Source organism: Xiphophorus couchianus, chromosome 5 (assembly GCF_001444195.1).
Source record: "Xiphophorus couchianus chromosome 5, X_couchianus-1.0, whole genome shotgun sequence".
NCBI lineage: Eukaryota > Metazoa > Chordata > Actinopteri > Cyprinodontiformes > Poeciliidae > Xiphophorus > Xiphophorus couchianus.
Genome location: NC_040232.1, coordinates 11,456,203 through 11,481,002, shown reverse-complemented (window position 1 = coordinate 11,481,002; position 24,800 = coordinate 11,456,203). Strand labels below are relative to the sequence as shown.

Genomic DNA, 24,800 nt, shown 5'->3' with positions numbered 1-24,800 from the left:
CCAAAATAATTGTAAAAAAAAATTTTGATTGTGAAATTATTATAATATGGAATTTATTATTAGAATGTATATTTGGAACAGAAGATTTTCCAGATGTGCTTATCAAATGTACAAGTGAGTTTATTAATAATAATAATACTAATAAGTTGCTTCTAATTGAATTGTTTTACACAGTTATTTAAAAATATCATTTCAACATTATATTAAACTGTTTCTAAATTTATTGCATACGTTGTTAATAAATTTTATTCTAAATTTGTTTTAACATTTTAATCAACCTAAAGATTTTTTCAGCATTTTAGACCATTTAGAGCTTAAATTATATGAAAAAGAGCTACAGTTGGTGTTTTCACAAAAAACCCCACTAATATTGCTTTTCTTGTTCTTTCAAACATTATTAAATTAATTATTTTTTCTCCGGTGGTGGGTTTTTTTTTCCGATTCTAAAAAAATGACCCATGTAAAAAATGCCTTCGTGTTCTAAATATAAGCAATGGTGTTACTGAATGTATCACATATTTCTCATTAACAGGAATCGAGCAACGGGGCTTCTAAAGGTCTTTTACATCTCCAGTAAACATTCGGGCTTTTAACCCTTTTATATTAATAAATTAATTTAAAATATTTTCAGGGCTATATAGAAAGCCCTGGAAACAGGCCAAAATTCAGCTTGTTAAATCAGTCCTTTTCAAGAAGTTCACAGACAGGTGTTTCTTTAGCGGTACAAAACGTCATTATTTGGACTTTCAGGGACACGCCGCTGATTTGCCTTATTAGTTACTTTTTTGTGTTTATAAAAGGGTAGTTTTTTTTTTGCTAAATGAAAGAAGTAACAGGAGTATTCAAGAGGCATTTTCGCACGGAATGAAAAGAGGGGTGTCTTTATTTTTCAACTCCCTCTTCTGCCTTGCTCAGTTGCTCAGTCGACGTTCGACCTTTCATTTTGACAAACTTTTCATTAAGGTGGACTTAGTGTTGGAGAAATGCGTATAAAAACCTCGAGTGGGTGAGTTTATTTCGATTTTCAGAGAAGTTCACCTAAAAACAGCTGTTTTATATTTTAAAGATTAAAGACAAAAAGGGTTAGCGGACAAATGGACGCACAGAAAGTTATTAAAGAAACATAAGACTCGAAGTTCCCCGAATCTTCTGGGCGACCGCTGTAAAACATAAGGTTCACTTTATCCCCTGTTTTTTTTTTCTGAAATATTATTGCATGTTGTTTATCACAGAAATAAACACGGTGTTTAGCGTAACGGTTAGGATTTTTTGTTAGTTCGTCTCAGCGGAGTCTGTTTCTCCCCTTCCTTTATCGAAATAATGCCAGCACTCATTTAAGCTAGAAATGGACGCCAGAAACATAACCTTTTTTTCCCTTAGTTTTTTTTTTTTTTAAATCTATGGATACAGTGTTTTTTTTTTTTTTTGTCTTAAATGTGTTTTAGTTTGTGTTTTCATTTTATCTTGGGCCTCATTTTACTACTTTCATCCACTTCAGTGTTAAATCGTCAGTTGTCCAGACGTTACGTTTTTATTTTTTCAAATCTAACTCGCTAAACGGTTAATATCTTGCTTTGGAAGCTGCTACTGCATACATCTTGGCCGTTTAGGTGTCTTTCATTTCATGCTTTGTGAGCTTTACTGTGCCATGGTTTGAATGGAGGATGTTTTTTGTTTGTTTGTTGTTTTTTTTTTTTGCCCAGCCTGGCAAACAAAGGTCATCACTTTTTAAAAGCCGGAACAGGCCAAGCTGAGATAAGATGAACTCTCACTCAAATTATTGCGCAGCAGATACCTCTAAGAATCCAGTGGTTGAGGCCTCAAAATGGCCCCTATTATATATTTATTGTTCTAAATACCTCCGAGCACACAGGGAAAGCCATCACTAATGAGCTAAAAGAAATGTAGGTTTTAAAAACACTGAAATAAAAGGACATATTAAATAGTAGGGTGCCACACGGACGTGTTCCTGGGCCAAAGTCATAAAACATTTTTGCCTTGACTGCAAAATGTTCTGTGAGCTTTTAAGCCCAGTTTTGATCACTGTTACGCTTGCAGCTGTTTTATTGTGATTTGCTTACTAACATAGAAGGGCATGTAGCCACATAAAAGGTTCATGGCAATGATCGTTTTTATAAGAGGTACACAGAGGAAAAAATGTGGCAGAACCGGACCATTAGAAGAGAAATGTGTCACCAGTTTTGGGAGAGGTTATAATTACCCTGAAAGCAATCCTGTGGTTTTTATCTGTCACCTAATTGTAGGATCAAGTTTGAAAGAATGTGATTATTTTCGTTTCTTTGTCTGTGGCTAATTTATCAAAATCCTAGTGATCTTTGTCACTTCTAATAAACAGTGTGCATATATTTGTTATTAGATATTATGAAAAAAAAAAACCCATACATTTTTAATTCTATCTACTTGCATTCGGTTTTTCATACATCATCTTTCCCTGCAATCTTCTCTCTTCCCATATTTTCACATCATCAGCTCGCCTGTGTGGAGCAGGCGTATGTTAGAGTGAACACTGGGCCCGACTCGGGCCGGTCCAATAGCAGTGACCAGCCAGCAGACCAGACCACCAACTATAGCCAGCTATCTACCTGCCTGGGCTGCCAACTGGTCATTTACCCAGCCAGCCATACAGCTTCCCGGCCAACCTCACAGCCAGCTCGCCAGCCTGTCAGCGGACCCGCCAGTCAGCCTGGGCTGAAGCTCCTCTGTCAGACGCTGACAGAAGGGGCAGGCCACACTAAATCTGATGGTCCTGGGAGCCAACCAGAGGACTCTATAGCCTTTGTAGGCCGTTCACACAGGCAACTTGTCCCGTTGCACAGCAGGTGGCTTGAACCCACAATCACATGGCTGTGCCCTCAACTTTGCCTCATGACAAGTTAGCTTTTTATGGATGCCCACTGTCGAGATTCCAGTTTTGACAATGTCTCTGTAATTCCTGTGAGCCTCGTGGATTAATTCATGCAATTTGGACAGCACCATTCAGCAAATATATTCCCTTTTTTTGTGAATTTCGGAGACTGACATTTAAATGTAATTGTAATCAGAGGAGTGTGCCATACTTATTATAAATCCAATCATTGCGAATGAAAAAAAAAAGTAGAACTTGTTCCTGGTTAGAGCCAGCCTTTTCTTCCAACTTGCAGAGGACATATTATCCGCCATTACAGACCAGACCAGGGCAACCAGCTGTGCTCCTCCACTTTTGTCTGATAGGCAATAAACTGTCTGCTGCAGGAAACCAACTTTTAATAAGGTTGGAGCCATCTTCTCTGGTTAGGAAAGCTGTTAATAAATCAGAACTGCCTGTTTAAGACAGTTCCAGTATTCAGTCGCAGTATTAAAAAGCATAACATGCGTGGGTTGCTCATGTGAAGCTGGCCACCACAGCATTTTTCGGCAGTCTGCTTAATTGTCTCTCACCCACAACTAGGATTGAACCCTAATTTGTTAACAGAAACTTTTAATATGTTTCTGTGTCTGTGCTGTTGGGGGCTATTAAAGTGGAGTGACAAAAAATGGAGAGGAGAAGAGAAGAAGGGGCCAGTTTGGACATAAGAGTGCATTTTGAAACAAGAGAGCATGTTTTTGGACGGTATTTTTTGTTTGGGGGTGGGATGTGGGGGGTCCTCCTAGTCCCCCATCCCCTCCAACACACCATTCTCTTTGTTTGTGTGGTAAATCCAGGAGCAGCTGCTGGTCCCAGGGTCTAGTGGGATTTTGGGTCTGTGTTTTCTCATGCCATCCCATGCCAAGGTGGTGTAACGCAAGCACATAGAGAGAGTGTGAGGGGGTGTTGGGGAGGGTGGTTGCGGTTGGAGAGCAAGCTGGTTTGTTGGGATGGCTGTGACCATGTTGGTGACGAAGGCACGTGCGGGGGGGTGTTAGCTTTAGAAGGCGGGTGCTGTCTGGATTCATGTAAAATTAATATCCTCTGGACTTTGCCTTTGCACTAGATTGAAACTTGTCTGTTTGGCTAATGACGTGCCTTCTGCCTGCACCGCACACAGTCCACCCCCCAATCCTTTCTCCACGACCAGCCACCAACCATCCATACCCCCACCTCTTTGCTTCTCCCTCTGATCATCTCTCTCTTCCCTCCCTTTGAGCACTGGGAGCGTGCGTATTGGCTGGGCTGCGAGAGACTCCGTGCCAAATAGGTGGGCCCTCTGCATGTTGGCACAGACTCAGTCAATGGTTAGAGACGGAAAGTGGAGAGGAAGAGAGAACGGGAGAGCCAGAGTTGGAGAGAAAGAAGGGGGAAAAAAGAAGCTCCACTCGGGTTTGCCAGTGGTCGTGCACAGTCTTCCAACATTTACTCGGTCCTCTTGTTTTTGTTTTTTTTTCCTCCTTTTCTTCTTCTTCTTCTCCTCCATCCGCACCCCCCTTGTCAGCTCTTCTCTCTCTCTCTCTGTGACTCTTTTGCAGATCAGAATACAACCAGTACCATGTGCAGTTTTGCCAACCAATCTCTTTTTGTTGTTGTTTTTCATCGAAATATTTTTCTCTCCACGTCTTTGTGAACAAAGAAGAATGTTTTGATTTTTGATCCTTTTTTTTCTGCCTCATGTATTTTAATTTAATTTTTACACATCAGTCTGTATTTGATTTTAATGGCTGACATAGAGAGCTTGCTAAACTTTTCTCTCCTTCTGATGTGCTCTTGAGCAGCACCTTTTCCGCTCTTTACTCTTGCTCCAGTACCTCTTGTGTTCCTGTGCTGGTATTGCACTGTGCCTCTTTTTTGGCCTGTCTCCTCTTTCTCAGATTTTCCCCCCTGCTGCTTTTATTGGACAGTTTCTCAGCTTCTGTTTTTGCTTTTTTTTTTTTTCTTCCTCAGTCTTTTGTTTTGTAATATTCACAGCAATACTCCAGCGCTCAACAATCCAGTCACTGCACTGGTTCTGGTTCCGCATTTTAAGTTTACCCACAATCGATGGAGTGAATTTATGATGAAAGAGCGAAATGGTAACTACCATGTCGTTTACATTTTATTCACGTATTTTTTTTAATCCAGTTGTTTGGTCAATTTTCATTTCAGACACAGCTGTGCTGTGCCTAATGCTCATAAATTTTTTCTTAATAGTGCATTTTTATTTCTATTTTTTTAACCAACTAAATTAATTTCAGTAGTTTAGTAACTTGTGACATGACCCAAGTGATTTCAGTTGCCTTTTATAGAATATTTGGTCTGTTTGTTATTACTTTCTCAATCCGAAACTGATTCTTTTTACTCTATTTAGAGAAAAAGTTGCCCATATTTAATAATATGCATTGCTAGTATATATTTTTTTAAATTTAAGCATAAAATGTAACTTCTTTGTTCATCTCTTACCTTAGTCTGTCAGTGGTTTGTATATGTGTCCTTCAGTGTGATGTCTCCCTGTTAAAAGAGTGGAAAGCATCCTTAGCTCTCTCTCCATCACTATCTCTCTTTCTTTCTGTCAGTCTCCGAGCGCCTCTCTCTCATTCTTTCCCTCCGCTCACACGGAGCAGGCGCCGCTCCTCCATGCTGCGTGCCGGTCCTAACTGCCTCTCTTCTCTCTTCCCCTCCTCACCCCCGCTTCCTCTCTCCCCATCCTTCTCTCCCCCGTTTTCCCCCTCTCTTTCCTCTGCCTCCTCGTGCCTCCCCCCCTCCTCCCTCTCCTCGTCTGCCCTCCCCCCGTCCTCCTCTCTCATCCAGGATGAATTCCACCCCTTCATCGAGGCCCTTCTGCCCCACGTCCGCGCCTTCGCCTACACCTGGTTCAACCTGCAGGCCCGCAAGCGCAAGTACTTCAAGAAGCACGAGAAGCGCATGTCCAAAGAGGAAGAGCGTGCGGTGAAAGATGAGCTACTCGGGGAGAAGCCAGAGATTAAGCAGAAGTGGGCCTCGCGCCTGCTGGCCAAGCTCCGCAAGGACATCCGGCCCGAGTTCCGCGAGGACTTTGTGCTCACCATCACAGGCAAAAAGCCCCCCTGCTGCGTGCTGTCCAACCCTGACCAGAAGGGCAAGATTCGTCGCATCGACTGCCTGCGCCAGGCCGACAAGGTGTGGCGGCTGGACCTGGTGATGGTCATCCTGTTCAAGGGCAGTCCCCTAGAGAGCACGGACGGAGAGCGGCTCGTCAAATCCCCACAGTGCACCAACCCTGGCCTGTGTGTCCAGCCACACCACATCGGAGTGTCTGTCAAGGAGCTGGACCTTTACCTTGCCTACTTTGTCCACACGCCAGGTATGTTGCAACCTGCACACTGTTACTGTACACAGAGTACTCAAATCATGCTGCACATGAGCACATTTAGGCGTGCTGATTTTTTTAATATGAACAGACATGAAGAAAAACACAAATGAAGACATTAAAGATTTGGGTGGGGGACAATTAATTACATAAATAACAAATATTTACACTTGTATTTATAAATGAATAAGTAAACTTGAAAAAAGCTACACCAAGAAGTTTTTTCTACATTACATTGTATATTTAAATCTTAATGTTCATAATTTAAATTATTCTCAAAATGTATGCAAATTCTTTACGAATAATGAAAGTAATGTTTTGTGCTGCTTTTACAAAACCACTGTCATTTTGATATTTCTATTTTCTATTTTTCTGTGTTGTTTACTTGACAACACAGCATCAATAGTAATAAAAATAAATTTTGGATGTGTGTCTGGGGCATAGTTCCAGCTTGCTCTGGCAAGTTTCTGTTTATATTTCTGAGGGAGGAATTTATGGCTTCATGAGTATATATTTTGTGTTTTTTTATAGAAAAGAATTTGCATGCCTGTGTGAGCATGTGTGTGTCTGAGAGGGAGAGTGTATGAGACGATCGGTGCTCTTAAACATAATGTTTTCGTTGCACAAAGAGGGAGTCGCTGTTTTTTAATATTGCTGCCACGAGGAGGTTGCTGTATTCAGGGACGGTAACTTGGCCAAAGCCCAGATTGTGTGTTTTTGTGTGTGTGAAAGAAGAAGAGAGCAGAGCCGTGAGTCTGCAGCTCTCAGGCCACAGGCTGCTGCTGCCCTCGCTGTCTGCCTGAACAGCGAGCACCACGTTGGACCTGACTGCCAAACACATGCTCACACACAAAACGGCAACGCTTAAAGACAGACAGTACTATTGAAGCTACTTTCACACCCATGAAAACACAGCTAAATACAACCACACATTCTTGTTTTTTTTATTTTATTTAATTTGTTCATCTTTTTTAGTTCACTTACCGACAAACAGCCAAACACGGTTTTAGTCACAATTACGTCCACAGACCAACACAGTGCACACATTCGTCCAAGAGACTATCACAGATACAGTTTGAAACAGCCAAACATTGTTGTATCTCAGCCACCATCATAGATACACACTCACACACCCGGCCAAACATCACTGCAGCTTCCAGTGCATGGACTCCACACACACTGGTTGGGTTCTGTTTTTTTCTCACAGTGTAAGAAACACAGACACTCTCACAAAATACATTTCACAGCCAAATCCTCCAAATACACACTACATCACCATTTGCTGTCTGGTTGTTCAAACAAGCTCATGACCTAATGTTATCTCACCTGGATTTTCTGGAAATTTTAAACACTGATTTAACCAGTACATATATATTTATACGCAGCATGTCCCCCGTCACTGCCTGAACACATCGACCTGCTCTGTTAGCCAAATGCTATCATAAGCAACTCCCAGTGTTTCTCTCTCTGAGACATACACACACACACACGCCACCACGTTAAACCTCAGTACAGGCCAGACACCTCACACAGCCTCAGCCAAACCTTGGCAGCAGCTCCAGCTTTGCTTTGTTAGTCTTTCTTTGATGGTAATAAACGATATGTAACGGGCAGTCTCTTTTATTGTTGTCATGGTAATTTTATCATTTTTTGATAAGCCGTCTATCAATGATATTGAATTTGCTAGTTTTTTTTTCTGACAGAAATTTTGTCTTATTGAAATATATAGGATTTTACAAAAATACCTTAGTGTTTTGTGTTTTTATATTATTTAAAATTATATGTTTTAAATTAAATAATGCACTGATTTTCAAAGGTATGGTTTAAAATTCAAATTATGTCTTCATTATATATTTTTTTTATTAAAGGTTTTTTACACTACATTTTCAGCACGTAAAATTTCACATTAAAGGTACAAAGATCAGACAAACAAGGTTGCAGTAAATATTTTAAGTGTTTTATATATTTTATATTTTTGATCGGTATAATGGACTGCTGGAGCAGACCGTACCGGTTCTTCAAATCAGAAAATGTTTCTTGTTCACTCGTGCGCACACACATGGAAACTGTAATTAATCACCATAAGTTTGCTTCCTTGACGTCAGCTGTTCCACTCCTCTGCAGTACTTTGGTTTACAGCAGGACAGTAAAACACTTTCTACACAGTGTGCTATCCATTCATGATGTTGACTTACTTTGTGTTTTCTCTTATCTTATCTGGCTAATGCAGTGTTCCTCGGTTGTTTTAGTAATTCTTTCAAAGAGTTGACGCTCAGTTTTAGTCGTGCTTTAAATGATTTATTTGGCTGAAAATTAGAAACACGACATTAACTTTCACCTTGCAAACGGATGTCATGCTGATCAGTTTCAGTGATGTGTGTAGTTTTTTTTGTTGTTGTTGCCTTGCTGCAGCAAATGAGAAGATGTGTTCATTATTTGTTTTTGTATGGTTTGCATTTTGTCAGTCTTTAGCTTCTCTGTCTTCCTGGCTCCTCTTTGATCCTGTACACACTTTTGTTTTGCCTCCTTAAACATCGGCCTCATTGTTGCTCTCACAGAGGTAAAGCCTCCGCTGATCTCTTTTGTTTATATTGTAGGAGACACGGAGAGAGAGTGAGGTAGAGAGAGCATATTGGAAAGGAGAAGAGGCTACAATAGTGATTGTTCGGTTTGGCAGCACCAGAGCCCCGTTGGTGTGGGAAGAAGAGAAAGACGTCTTGTGTTTTGTTTATGACAGAGTGGCAAAAGCTGCCACGGGGAATCTCTGGGCTTGCCGTCAGGCTTTCTCAGACTGTTCTGCAGCCAGCCAGCTTTTGAGATCCTCTCTGTTACAGAGCAGAACACACCGCAGCCATTTCTGAATTAACCACAACACCGCAGCAGACAACCCTCTCCTCTTATTTCTTTGAGGCACCTTAGATAAAGAGAAAAAATAAATACAACTACACTTTGAACATTGCAGCTGGAGCACTGGCATTGAATAAGTATGAGGTAAAGCAGGATTGTGTTGCAGCTCACAGTGTAGTGTATTCTTAGCCTTCAGATGTAAGTGATTGGTCTATGATAATAAGGATAATGATCTTTTGGCCCCAGGGTCTGCTAGAACAACACAGCAGGGACTCTTTATTAACCTGTAAACAGAGTGTATTGGCTCTGATTTACTTTACAGTACCAGTTAAGATATTTTTTTTCTTGCGAGAGTCTGACTACTGCATAGGTGGCTCCACTTTTACACCATCTGAGGATAATTTATTTGGCTGCTTCTCAAAGTCTTCAGTGAGCTATTTGATTTATAATCTGTGTGCTGTTTTAGATTAAACTCAGCACATTTCTGATTTATTCAGGGTAGGAAAAATAAAAGATATATATAAAAAAAAAAAACATTTGTCAGGTCCAAAGTTAGCTCACTGCACTTACTCATAGTTTGGACCTTTTTCATATTTCTTTTTTTTTCTCATATTTTCTTTGTACGCTGTAAGTGTGATCATGAAAAGATGTTTCAAATGTGTTTCCAATCAAAAGTGCAGCACAGGAAATTTGCAGTCACTCTGAGGGAGGTGTGAAATGTGCTCGCCTTGCCATTTCTGCTATGACCGCTCCACACTCCACGCTCCGCGGTGCCAGATCCCGCCTCCGTCCCACTATTGCAGTAGTAATGCCTTGGACAGCTCTGTGAGAAAGTCCAGAGAAACCCTGGTGCCGTGGCCAGCCTCCGGCCAACTCCCTGACCACGGCAGGGATTCAGAAACAAAACGCCAATTTACGTTCATCACAAAAGAAAAAACTCTTGATTTATGGGCCCGCAATGTGCAAGGTAAACTTTGGCTGGGGAGTGAAACGGAGTGTCAGTTGAAGGAAGGCAAACAAAAAGGACGGAATATCAAAGCTGCTGGGATGAATAATTTACAGCGTAGTAAAAGTTGATACTGTGATGGGTTGCGTGGGTCTTCACTTTTATAACTCCTCTGTTTTCTGAGAAAGTAATCTGTTGTTAATTAGCTCCCGGTCTCTTCTCAGGCTCCCGAGACACCATAGTTGTTGAGTGGACTGTCTTTGTGTGTGAGTGTTTGTGTCTGCGCAAGCGGAGCCCTGGGTGACACTCAGCAGTGAAGTTTTGATTTAATGAAATCTTGACACTCGGGGAGTCCATCAGGTCAGAGGCTTTTGTATTGTGTTGTGGGAACAAGGCCTGATGTCGGCTAAGGGAAACTCTTCACACAGGGAGAAGCTTTGGCATCGGTGTATGTTTACTGATCGCTCTCACTGTGTTCCTGATGCCTTTCTGTCGGGCATCAGGAACACACATGTAAAATCTGAAGGGTTAAGATGCAGCGAGAGTTTGACAGGGAGTCTTCTCACACTATTCTTGGCCTCAGAAGAAGAAAAAAAGTGTGTTTTGGAGGCTGCTGGTGTAAGGAAAGCCAAAGCCTTGTTGTGTGCTTATTTACTCAGAAACATGTACATACACAGATACATGCTGACACTGGAGTGTCAAAGGCAGACATGGACTGATCCAAAACCGCATTGTCTGTGTTTATCTCATGAGAACATGAAGAGCAGAGCACACTCAAAGAAATAAAAGTGAAAGACAGCATTATGTTTGGTTTCCAGTTAAACTGACCAGTGAAAATTGGCACAATTGTTGCCCTAAAAATAGCTGAAGGCTTTTTTCCCCCTCTTTACATAATGATAAACCCAGATTTCTCGGGAGAGACTAACAGCCATGTACATTTCTGGTCTACCCGCATGTGTTTCCTTTTGTGTGAAGAGCTTCAGCGTCAGGAGAGATGTGGTAAGCAAATTATTCCAGTGACATGTAGAGACCATCAGTATGTGGTTGAACAGACAAATATGGCAGCTTGTGCCTTCAATGTTTTTACACGTTCTTCTCAGATTCCCTCTAATCTTTCTGAACGAACCCAGCTGTTGAACCTCTTCTGTTTATTTTCTAAGAGAAGAGGAAAAAATGGAAAAGAACCTTTTTTATTTTTTCCTATTTTTTTTATATAAAATGTGAAATTAAAAAATATATTTTAATGTTAAATGTAGCTGCATATTGTCTTTATTGTTTCTGCTGTATTTTCACTTTGATTTAAAGCTGCATTTTTGTGCTTATGTTTATGTTTCACATATTTGGATTGTGACGTAGTTGGTAAAGCATAAAAGAAATCTTCTCATTTTCCCTGGAGTGGTTGTGATCTGTGATTGGTAGATCAGGTTCTGATCTGTTCCTTATTCATTCACATCAGAAATAAAAACTCAGACAAGGGTGTTGATTTGTTTTTACTACTTTAAGGTCAACACTAAGGCATAGCTGGAAATATTATTGAATATTACTGTACTTCACTTTCTGCTGTTTTGAGAACTATTACCACTTTGAAAATGCTAGTTTTTCTTCTCTTTCTTGTGTCCTCACAGGAAGAAAATCTCACTTATTCAAATGAACCAGTCAGACCTCAATGGAAATTAGTGCATCTGTACCTTGAAATATTTTGAACAGATCAATATTCATAAATATATTTAATAAAATGAAACAATAAATTTCCAAAATTAATACATTTTCATTTTTGTCAGTGTTAGACATTTTCTGTGTGTGTAGCATTTTTTATATATATTATTCATAATTAATTGAACTTGACATACCTTTTATGTTATTAATAAAAAGGTACAAAGAAGGAAAAAGTGAGGAAAAAAAAAACATGAATGAGAAAAGGCAAAGAGTCAGCAGCACCAAGGGGGACGTATTGTCTGTCTTAATACTCTGTCTTCCCAGTGCCGAGTCTCTTTTCAGGCTTTTGTAGTGTTGCTGACCATGAAATGTGTGTGTTCCCAAAAACCATATACCAACTCAGGCGGGTTTTCTGACCTCAGAAAGACATGGAACAGGAGAATGAATAGAAGAAAGAGAGCAGTGGGCATGTCCCGTTCCTGGGCATGGCCGCCAAAGAGGAGAGAGAGCCAGAGACGGCAGCCTTTTAGCCGGGCTGCAATCACAGCAAGGCTCTGGCAAAGGTTGTTGAGACTGGTCACTGGCGGTATTACCTCATAGCCACAGCATTGCTGTAATATGTGTCTCAGTGCTTGGTTTAATGTTGATAGCTGTAATATTTTAGCTCTGGTTGCATTATTTGTGCTTTGCCATACTGCTGTAGCTTTGCTGAGTTTATCGGGATAAAACATTGGATCAGCACTGATTTAGATGATGAAAAAAAAAAAATTCAAAATAACCTATTTTATTTTACACATGTGGGTTAAAGAATAATGAAATTATTATGTGGGCGAGTGTAACACAGCAAAGGAGTCTGATGTTGAAAGTGAGAGGAGTTGTGTCGGCGGTCGCTTTTGGCACGATGCTATCTCTCTGTTTGGAAGGCGCCAAATTTTCATACACAGTTCCTGCCAACCTCCTCCCTCTGATCCTCTCTTTCTTCTCATTTCTTTTCTTTCCTTCTCTTGTTCATGTTTTTTTTCTTTTATTCCTCTTCAGGGTTCAAATGAATTCCCTTCCTTAGCCTCATTAACACCCTGGTCTCCTATTTTGGGCTGTAGAATAATTCATAATAACTTGTGAGCACAAACATTTTAGCACTCAATAGGACCATTATGCTTGCTATTTCCTTGCCATAGGCTGTGAACCTTGACTTTTACATTGGAGGTGTTTTATTTAACTCTAATTTGGATGAAGATGAGGAAAATGATTAACAAAAAGCCTTTTAGTGACTATGTTTATTTCCAAAGGCTCGAGCTCTGCCTTGTAAATTGTATACTCGTGTGCTTTCAGGGCTTTGATGCTTGATTGCTCTTTAGTCCGTCTTTTTTGTATGCAAGTTGATTGCTTTCACTTTATGTGATTTTCAGACTATTTAATTTAATCACTAATTTAGGTACTTATTTTTCTGTTTAGAACATTTCACATAATCATACTGTGGGTACCACTTTTTCCTCTTCCTCGTTGAGAAAAATGCTTAATGAAGGTGTCCTTTGGTGTGTGTTACACGATGAGAAGAAGAAGAGCAGGAAGGAGAGTTTAGGGGGAGGGGAGCGAAAGAGTGATTTAGTTGAGAAACATACCAGAATGGCAGAGAAACAAATTTGGCATGCATCCGTGTAAGCAAGTAAGCTTTAAATCAGTTTGGCCACAGATCTAGGACACTAGACGCAGAAAAGGAGGCAGGATGAAATGGGGGGAAGAAACATCATGGGATTGAAAGTAGGGATAGGGTGTGTATTTGAATAAATACGTGGCATATGAGAAGCGCCGTTAAGTAGAGGTTTGGATGGAGGGGGGACTCGACAGGGAGCTCCGGTGGGTGTTTGGTAAAGTGTCGCTCAATGTCGACTTGAAAAACAGGCCGGTAAATAAATGGAGTGGCAGTAAACAAGGCTCAGCGTTTCATCAAAAGAGCCTATTCATCTGCGAACAGGACAGTCTCTCTTTTCTCTGAGGACATAGAAAAGGAACCCTGTGACGGTGACGAGAGGATAGTGCTTGTTTAGATAACAGGATGAGTTTGGAGTGGAGTGGCATAGTGTGTGTATGCGTGTGTGTGTGTGCCTTCGTTCGGGTGTATTTGAGCTCAAAGGGGATGCAGAGCAGGTGGGAGGTGTGTGAAGTTAAGTTGGAGAACAGGCAAGCTGGATATTCATTCAGATGTATGACAAATTTTTACACAATTTTTTTAGCGAGGGTTCTTTTTTCTCTTTTTTTCCTGCTTTGTTTTTTTTTTTTGCAGAAATAAAAAATGAGAGTTCAACAAGATTTAGACCTGACAATGACAATAAGCTTAAAGCTATATGTAAAAATTTTGTGAAATTATTCCACTTTATATTTTATTAGTTCTCTATTTTCTTCTTATAGTATTTAGAGTGCATCAGCTGTTGAAAACACTCACAAATCACATTTGAGAAAAAAAAAAAACAGCTCTTAGATCAAGATGAGTGGCAACAATTACTGTCATAGATACATAAACCGGGAGAACTCAAAGCTAAATATAAACTTAATCATTTAATAAAGAATAATAAATCACATAATAAAGAAAATAATCAAGCCATACAAAGAAAAAAAATTCCTGACTATCCCACATTACATAAAACCTAATTAAAAGCGGTGAAACTGTTCTACTAAGCCCGTCATTAAAAGTAGCTTAAAATGACTAAATGAAGATAATGGTCCAAAGTTGGGTGTATTTGGAGATCATTACACACATAACGAGCACATGTTTGAAAAGCAGTTTTTCCAAAATGAGTTTGTGATTCCAGGACTTTTCGGTTTTTAACAACGAAAACAAAAAAAGGTTGTCTTTCTTCTAAGCATTATTGTTGTGCAATTAACCAACTTATGAAGCAACAATAAAAAAGAAAATTAAAACAAAACTAACTTTACTCTTTTTCAGATGGACAAAGCTAGCAACAAGCATTTTATAGCAACCAGATTAAGACCATCTAATGTATAAATTGTCTGCTTACATTAAGTACCAATTTTATAATTTTGTACAATTTATAAAATATAATAGAAATGTCTTGAGCACAAATTTGTTGAGTGATTGTGTAATGTGGGGTTAGACTTGTGGGTGAAACTCTTGACAGTCTGTGTACGTATGTCAAGCAGAAATCAATGCAGGGAGCGTTGTCTTTTTTGGCAAGGCTTCTGTGAATATGTGAGAGAGTTCATATGTATGGCTCATTATACATTTGCACACCAGGTGATGTGTGTCAATTAGCATTTTACGCGATAATATAAGCCAGCTGCATGTTTGGAGTCCAAGGATCTTCGGGACACCTTGGTGAACAGGCCACTGCAACTTTCTCTGCCTCTGCTGTTTAATATTCGTCTCATTCACCTAACAGCGCAAAGAGTGAGGTGTCAACTGAGCGCTAAAAAGACCCATGGTGCACTTCATCATGGAAACTTTTCCATTAAGAGGAAATGAGGTTTTGAATTCAAAGATTAGTGTTAAGTCACTTCAAACCACTTAGTGAATATTGACTAAAAGAACAGGGAAGAGAAGCCAGGAGAGTGGCGTCTTTCAACGTTAACAGCTTCCATTCCTTTTAACCTCTCAGTTTCTTTCACAAGCTCATCTTGTTTATACCTCTGGCCTTGTGAAGTTAAATATGAGAAGTGCATCTGTCACTTTGTAACTTGACTGATCTGACAGCTGAGCTTCATACTTTTTAATTAGAACTTCGAACAAGTAGAAGACAGAATAAATTCATCCGTTATTTGTGTCCTTAATTAACAGCCACACGCAACACACTTATTCTCTCTCCGTCTCTCTTTGACTATTGAGGTTAGTGTTTCACTCGTCTTTTTGATTTGATGTTTTCAATATTCTGGGGTGCCCTCTTTCCTCCTTCCTTCACTAGAGTCCCCCTCCCCAGACCACCGCCTGTTCGCCTCACATTTATTGGGCCCAAATTCGGCTGCCACCATGGCAACCCAGGCTCCCAGGGAACCTTGTTTGGGTACAATCCAAGCTGCCTCCAGGGTGGCACTAGCTGGTGTTGTCTCCGACAATGGGCTGTCACTGTGGCAGGTTCCTACGACAAGGCCAGCCCGGTTCTGGCCCTCCACAGTGGGAGTGCTAGCTTGCCGTCCGACGGTAAATAAATACAAGCTAACATGACCTGCCGTATCCGGTGACATTAGCCAAAGCTTCCACAACTTAAAGCCTCGGCAGTGAAACACAGGCTAAGCAGGGGAAGGGTTTTCACCAGCACGCATATTGATGTGGCATGGCTTGGTGCCCAGTGCTGCCTCCTACATAAAAGAAAACTGGAGAGGCAGATGAGAGAATGAGAGGGAGAAAGGCAGCAGAGAGGTGTATTTTCAATGTATAATATATGAGTGTGTATGCTTTTCCACACAATCCTTTTTCTTGTTCAGTGTAAATATTTTGACTTATCAGTATCAATATTATTGCATTATTTTCCCGATGGGAAATTTCCTCTGCAGCCAGGTGAAAAACGACAACAGCAAAACAGACACAACCACTTTACAACATTGGCAAACACATTAAAGAAAACTCAAGGGAAAATATATCTGTGTGTATTTCATAAATACACAGAGGCCACATCTTTAAAATAAATATTTTTTTCTTTGGTTTGTTTTGCATTTTATTTTTGTGCTACATTGTAAAATTGAGTGTGTTTTGTATTTTGAGGGTGTATTCTTGTGTGAAAATGAATACATGACCACCGACTTTAGTAGTAAATTGCACTTATGTGGGAATTTTGTAAGACGACAAGATCTTTAAATCATTCAAGGAATTATTTCATCACATGCAAAAGCACGTACAAAGTCCTTTCTACTGTCTGAGAAGAGCAGTAAGATTTAGATCCATGTTGTATTCGTTATCTTGACTTCCTCTGATTAGAAGTTCTTGTTAGATGTCGGACCAATGATCTCCTTACTTCCCAAACAATACCATATCCGAAGAAAGATGTGCAAGTGTTAGAATACAGACAAATCAAGGCTCTTTGATTCTCTTCTGGGTCTGAACTGTGAATTTTATATCAGATAATTGAAACTGGGTTTGTTCTGAAAAAGAAAAGGAAATTTCTAATATTTGCCTTCGAGTTATATTTTCATGCATCATTATAAGCTAAAAGCAATTTTTCACATTGTAAACTAAAAGAAATGACATTTTTCTACTTTTATTTTTATTTTTACCTTCACAATGTCTCACTTTAGGCCTTAATCTTTTTTAGCTTCATGTGATTCTCTGGGCTGATTTGCACTAAACCAGGCTGCTCCCTCTGCAGGGGTGTGTGTGTGTGTATTGCAAATTTTAGCTGCATGCAGACCAGGTGGGGAAACACTTTTCCTCTGCAGGGAGCGGATGGATATCTCATTGTCCTGTTTTCTTAAGCCATGAGTCAGTATCCATAGCAGGTAATGAGCCTGTAATTGCTAGTATCCTAGCACTTGATGAGAATTCCAGCCCTGAATTTGTTTGACCAGAGGTAAATATTTAAGATATGTTTATTAAAGGTATACATATTAAGCAGTTAAGCTTAATATGGCAAATTTCTGATGGTTTGATTTCTTACGATTTCTTAGCCTGAGTTTTTTTTTTTCTTTTTTTGTTGCTTCTTTCTTCTTTCTAAAGAAAAGGGTAGTGTTCCTTCACCTCCCCATAGTTAGTTCAGAAAATGGCAGGGAGACGGGATTCGTCATGTGAGGTGTGTAATAAAATATGGTGTGTGATCCATGACGGTGCAGTGTGCGCGCTCAGACGGGAACTAAAGAACTCTTTTCTTGTTTTATTCCCCCTTTTCTTCCTTTTGCTGCTCCCTCTGACCGGTCTTAATTTCGGGGTTAGATTGAGGATAGTGACAGGTTAATGAGCCCCTTTTCCTGCAATTACAGTGGTCTCTCCTACCCTCTTTGTTTCCCTTTTTCTATCTGTGTCTCAAATTCTCTAGTTCAGCAGTATCTGCTTGTCATTTTTATTTTTATTACTCCTAAATAGTTTGCTTTCCTGCCTTGATTCTAGAGTTTTTCTTCAAGAATAATGAATATCTGAAGTGCTAGCTAATAGTTATGATATGTAGATTTTATTGGGTGGCTTTAAATGTTTCCTTTTATTTTAAAAATTCCTAAATTAACTTCTTTACTCTTAGTTTTCATTTGTTTCAGATCTTTGTAAACATGCATATTTCTCTAAGTTGAACTCCTCTCAGTTACCCGTCTTGCGCCACACTTTCAACATTATTTTGGGGAATCTTGGTATTTATTCTTTGTATTTGTTTCCTGTCATGTGGCATGAAGTGCTTCTCTAAAACAGAAGAGCTTTTCTATATCTCTGTTAATATGTTGAACTGGAAGTCAACATAAAACAGAACATGATTTCTTTTCCTCTCATGGTGTCTGGCTGCAGCTTGTGTTTAGTTTGGTTGCTAGCCTACACTGCTTTGGCCATTACTATAAATGAAGTTAAATTGTTAAACGTTTGGTTGCTCACCCTGCTTTTTTATTCTTTTGGCTCAGTGCGTTTATGCAGACCAAAACCTTTTGTCCTGACTCAGGTTTTATTCTAAAGACAACAGGAGTTTTAAAGGTTGTACACAGAATACTTTAATTTAAGACTGCCTGCTTCCTTTTTAAGATTGGGTTTTCCAGCTTTATTAATTTCAGTGTATTTTATTAAGGATGTGTGGGTGTTTTCTTATGAATAAAACCTAATTGTAAACATGTTACTGTCAAGGCACTTGTACAGCTTCCAGCTGAATGGTCGCCAGCGGTTTGAATAACCAAAGGGTGGCTGAGTGAGTCAGATTAAAGCTCTGGTGGTCGGCAAGCAACCAACTTTTTTTAGTAGCCTCTAACAGCTTGAACAAAACACATTTCTACAAATCTTGGAGTTTTTTTTTATTGGCGATCAAAATAGGGTATCACATTAGTTGTTACTGCTAGTACAGAGCTGTACTCTCCGATGGTAAATGTCTACCTTAGGTGATAATGGGAAGCCACCTTCTTGTCTGGCAGCAACTGCTTCACATCCTTCCTCCTAGCCTTGTGCCAAGTAAAAGTAAGTGAGAATGCCAAATGCTTACCTAGTGCACAGCGCTAATGAGTCCCAATCTGGGCTGATCCTGATTAATAGTCAGTCCCAAGCATCCTTAGAACAGTGAGGCACCCAGGGGTAACCCTTCTTTAGATTGGCCTTGTGGCTCCCTGATAGAAAGTCGCATGTGGAGGAAGATGGGTGAGTTGCGGAGTTCTGACTGTATGCGACACATGTGTCGCTGTTGTTGATTAAAAGTTGTTGTTGTAATTGCGGGGCTTAAAATGCCAGGTGGCGGATGTGTCCCAGTAATCCCCTATCTAATTTCGAGGTCCAGGGGTGAAGCTCTTAATCCGAAACACACGCGTACGCTCACTCATAGTTCTGCAAACAGGCATGCTCATATGCACCCTTACATGCACACACACCAGATTTCCCCACACACATATGGACATATACATGTTTTCAGTCTTCTGTGTTGATTCTTGACATTCCCAGAAAACCGAGGGCACTGTCATGTCTTAAAGTGAACTCATAAAGCGGATGAAATCAAGAGTAACCATGTTCAACTTCACAAGTTTACTTTGCAGATTTATTTTTGTCAATCTTTGTTTTTCTCTGCAGTGTCTGTGTTTATGACTTGAGGAATTCACAGGTTTACTGGGGGTTGTTACTAACAGTCAAGCCATATAAAGGTACACTTCAGATAGTGGAAAGTGTCTGGGTGGCAGAGAGATAAGAGACCTAACTAACCTTATTTCACCCCTACTCCATGTGCTCTGCTATAAGTGGGTCAGCCGCGCAGAGCAAACATAGCGTATAGTGGAAAGCTACAGTTTGATAGAAAATCCTTATCTTTTCTGTCTATAACAATCAAATAGCATTTCATGTAGCTCTATGTGGAAAATTATCTGCAAAAAAATACATTTTGTTGGAATTTATTTTGTTTTTGAATATTTGATATACTTTTATGCTGTGTTCATATGTCAGTATGTTATGATAGTTTTAAAACAGTTTAAACCAGGAGCAGTGATTGTTTTTTTTTTTTTTTATGGTTTCAAAACCTGCTGATATTCTTTAGCTCAGCTTGGCCATCTTGCTCTTCCTGTCTGTCTGTCTGTCTTTCTTTCAGTCTGAGTTTTGGTGTCAGGTGTAGAAGCCATGTGTTTGAAAGTATGTGAAGTAGTTTACAGCCCAAGCTGAGAAGGGGGAGGAAGGAAGGAGGCATGCAGGGAAAGAGCAGGAACCGCCTTGCCCCGGGCATAGGGTCATCTCAGGTGAAACGGCTTTCTGGCTATGTGGGTGTGGCATCAAATAAGAGGGAGGAGACAAAGGAGGAGTCTGTTGACACAGACCAGGACAGTCAGAGAGTTTTCAATAGGAAAATTTAGTTCACAAATTAGAAACCCAATTCTCTGTGAACAAGGATTTAATGTACAAAAATTTTCCACATTTAGTAATTGAAGTTTAGAGAGTGAAAGAAAAAAGATAAAACAAGCTTTGACTGCTGTAGATGCAGCAGGAGTGCCTAATAAAGGAAAAATATGCGTCTCTGTGATGCATTAAGTGAGCAGAACAGTGTTGTGAACTTTTCATAACAGCAGCAAGATTTGTGGTCAAACTTAGAGCAGTGAGAAACTTTAAGAAGACACAAATAAACCCAAGTCTGGCTTGGGGTCAAAAGTGACAAGTGACTTCCTAAATTTAGATAAGAGAAGGTGGAAGGAAGGAGAATAAAAAAACCCCAGAGCATTTCTCAAGTGGCAAGAGTGGATAAAAGTCTGCAGAGTGGAGGAACGTAAAAGATGAGTGTTTCTCTGCTGCGCGGGTGTCTTGAGGTCATAGTACTGAATATCACTGAGGAATGTGGAATGCTGAATCGCTGCCAAGGCAAACACACCGGCCGCATCACCACCACCGCCCCAGTGGCTTTCAAGGGCTAAGTTATACACACACACAGACATACAATCAACCATATACTATATGTGTGGACAAGCACATATGGTACAGTTGCAAAAAAGGGCTGATGGAACACATGTATGAAGCACTTGTGTAAACATTAATGCTTGTAGGAACTGCAGAATATATTTGTTGTAACTGTAGCTGATGGTATGATGCCGCACTTGTCAAAGACAAAACTTAGGTGCTTTTTTTTTTTAGTTTCCTGCAGGTGTGATCCCTCGACTATAATGTTCTTCTTCCAAACTGAAATCTACATTTGCAAGGAATTATATTAGACACTATAAGCATAGTTAAAATCCAGGGAGTTGTAAGTTATTGCAGCTGCAGCGCTCACAGGAAATACACACAAGTAAAAACGTGCATCTCCATTAACTCACTGAGTGAGTGAGTCATTTACTGCAGGTTGGACAAACTTGTTAAAACACTCACACTTGCGCTGATCCAGTGACTCATACACCATTCACACACATACCCCCCCCCCCCACACACACACACGCTGAGCCAGCATTTGATGTTGTGTCAAGGATTTAGGTTGGATCCACCATTGGCTAAAAATAAATGCAAAAGACGGAGAGCAGAAATCACCTTTGAAAGCTTCACTTTCAGCTCAAGTGAAAAATAAAGTGCTAAAAGAGAATTCTGTTTTTCCTTCAGGTGCATACTAAAGTCAAACAAAAATTATTTGAAGTTGATTGAATTAGGGCCAGATGATTACTTGTAGATCTAGCAGAATGAACCCAGCAGGAAGGATACGCTGCCTTATAGGAGATGCAGAGAGAGTAGACAGAGTAGAAAGGAATGCTTCTGTTGTCGCTGTACCCAGCATTTAAGGTTGATTTACTTACCTCTGCTGCACACGGTGTGTGTAAAAGTTAACAAGACAAATTGTATCAATTTACAGTCATTTTATTTAGCTGTAGCACATTTAAAGACTGTGTGTCCCACCTTGCGTGTGTGCGTGAGTATGTTTTACAGACGTTTTCTTTTCTACTGCCCGCCCTCTGTCTTGGAGCATGCCGGGGTTAGAGGTCATTACAACTAAGCTGCTCTGCAGTTCTTTGATGTGGTGCACCACACAGATGCTTGCATGAACTAATGCGCACATCTGCACATGTATGCACACCAAGGTCATGTCAAGACAAACAGCCCTTCACACTTAGTGCCTTCATAGATTCTTTCTCAAGGTCTTGACAGCCAATGGGGAAAAAAAAGAAAAACAAGGCCAGGGTTTTGCTGTTTTGCACTTGTGCTTTGAAGTGATCTCCTGTTGCCTACAAGCATATTTGAAGGTTTCAACAGCACTGCTTAAGTAACAGGAAAGGTCACTTGTGTGAGAAGTGGATGCACATAGAACCGGTCCGTCGTTTCAGATGGCTGAAAAAAGTCTAATATAAAAGGAAAAATGTTATTCCCAGCTCTGAAAAGGAATTAAATTCCATGCAATCAGAAAGTGTAAGTGAGGACAAATATTAAAATTAGCTTATGTGCCACATCAACAGTAAATATATGATAAAGATAGCATTGTTGTAGATACAATAATTATTTATACTGTTACTGTTACAATAATTATTTATACTGTAATCATTCCTACTGCAGCAGTAGGAATGATTGGCAATTCTGATTTTTTTAAAATTAAAGCAATGAAATGATGTTATACATTATTTTTAAATTGTTTGTGCAAATACTGCAGACTCTGCTAATCTTATAGAAGATTATCATACCGTGAGAATCTCATACCTTCCCATGCCTAATGCTTCCACAGTTCTGTGAGAATTTGCTACTTGAAATCTGCGCCCACAAGACTGTAAAAATCTTGGGGCATGTTTATTTTTTTAATAACTATGATCTACACATAAATTACCAACATTTCCCCCTACAGAGACCAGAATTTATATATTTTTATTTAAAGTCACCAGTCATTATGTAAAATTAAGCAGGTTTGAGTGTTTGTTCACACCACAGAAGTTTAAATGAGGTCTTTTAATTTGTGCAAGTGCTTGTCTGCACACATATGTATTTGTTTATGTGGTCGCTCACACATGTACAGCCAGCATGCATGTGTGTTTTCTGTCATTCTGTCCACACCCTGTCATCCATCGCTCTTTCTCTCATTCCCTCTTTCCCTCTGGTCTCCCTCCTCCCTCCCCTCACTCTTGGTTGTACAGTTGAGAGAATCAGGCCTGGAGTCAAAAGTGCAAGTGTGCTGCTTGGCTGATGAGTCACTGAGATTCAGCCCACCCCACACCCCACCCTCCCCACTGTTTGTAAATATGTGGTTTCCTTAATTGAATGCAGCACCAGTTCCCAACAACTTTCATTGCTTCTTTTTGTGTGTGCGTCTCTGCACAAAGCGCAGCTTTCGTACCAGAAGGAAGACAATATCACACCGCTGTATAAAAATCTCACATCATACATACGATAACAGAAGCATCTACCAGCACACATACACATGTTGCCATGAAGTAAAAGGATTTAAACAATTTGTGTATCTCTTGTAACACACATGGACACAGAGTAACTCGAACATCTTTCCATAATTACAGGCTGTATGGTCCCAGTCTAGAGGCTGTGGTTTGGCTGGTCCTCCTCTCTCCCCATTAAGACACTAAGCAGCGTGTGTCACTCAGTACTTGGACGTCTCCTCCCCTGAGGTGGCAGCTTGGGGCCAATAAATGTTCACTTGAATAAACAGACATAGACAAACAGTCTTTCTCTATGAGCATCGTACACTGTAAAAGTTTGATGCTACCGTAGGCTGTTTCTTGTCTGCGTATTTTCTCATACTGCACTCTACTCCATTTACACTTTAAACCTAAGAAATTCTATAAAAAGAACCAGTTGTATCTTAAAGAGGAAAAACACCTTTAAGGTGTAAAAATGCCTGAGGTATTTTCCAAAAAGAAAACCTTTTAAACATTTGAACTCTTCTGCATGTGACTATTTGGTTACACTTACTGTAGTTTAGCTGATAAGCCAAGAGCCATCATCTGTTATTTCGACCTTTGACCCAATACTTGCCTTGACTAATCTGCCAGAGCAAAACCAAAAGTAAGCCTCTCTAAATCTCTCTCAGCTTCATTTTTTTTAACTCTTACCATATCAGCACAGATTTAGTCATTTAACATCTAGGTACTTAAATATTTTGAATGTAACTAATTGGATTATATCTACTTTAACAAGCCCAAAAGCACCTTGTGCAGAATTAGACTCTTTTTTTAACCTATTTTTACCTCCATACCTTTGCCATCCCCCTGTACTGCTGCCTTGATTTAACTTAATGATGCATGAGCCTTTCAGTAAACAAACATGAGAAGATTTTCCCCAGATTTAGGCTTATTGACGTCATCTGAGCAAATCTAGATGGTGGCCCAGACAGCAAATCCTATATTACTTCTCACACAGTACATTCATCTTTAAACTTGAGTTTAGTTCACAGCGGGGTGCTTAGGAAAATGTAGTTGTGTTTTACCCTTTATCCACATTATGACTTTGAAGTCTAAACACAGCATATCAATTACTTATTCTATTATTTCTTTCTCAGTAAATATTGTTTGTGTGATTGGACCATGAACCCCTTTTATATCTGCTTGCTGCTCTGGTTTGATTTTCCAAACCATATTTGCACTTTAAGCAATCATTTATGTTCAGATCACAATAATTTGATCTCCCTATGACTCTCCACACCGTGCAGACCCATATAGCTTCAGACTCATGACCCTGCCTGGTGTTGGTAACGACCGATTAATCGACTGGTGACCGTATCCCTCGGTCCCAAAGCAGCTTATCCTCCTCAGTGCACAGCAAAAGCACCCTGTGATTGTATGTGTTACACATGTACGAATGTGTTTCTGCAGCACTTCACTGGTATAGTACATCTTCCTAAAACAAACCACAAAAGAAATTGTTAAAATACCTTTGCAATATTTAAAATATCTTTGTTTTCATATGGAAGACTGCAGTATGACTATTGGAGTATTTACAAAAAAGTAAGATGGACAAAAGACTTGGTAACTGGGGAAAAAAAACAAATGCAGCTGTGCAGACACACTCATCTCAGCACACATGCATACACACGCACACACAGACATTGGCT

The 24,800-nt window shown here is 39.9% G+C and overlaps 1 protein-coding gene across 13 annotated transcripts in view; it reads left to right on the top strand.

Annotated features, from left to right (window-relative positions):
* LOC114144252 (nuclear factor 1 X-type-like) overlaps positions 1-24,800 on the top strand; it is a 125,168-nt gene that overhangs the window by 41,243 nt on the left and 59,125 nt on the right. For 11 of the 13 annotated variants that reach the window (XM_028016873.1, XM_028016869.1, XM_028016866.1 and 8 more), the window contains one exon: positions 5,699-6,230. In XM_028016873.1, coding sequence (XP_027872674.1) covers positions 5,699-6,230 — 532 coding nt within the window. Of the gene's footprint in view, positions 1-4,579; positions 4,984-5,509; positions 6,231-24,800 lie in introns of those variants that run through there. The other 2 variants (XM_028016867.1, XM_028016861.1) reach the window with 2 other exon arrangements.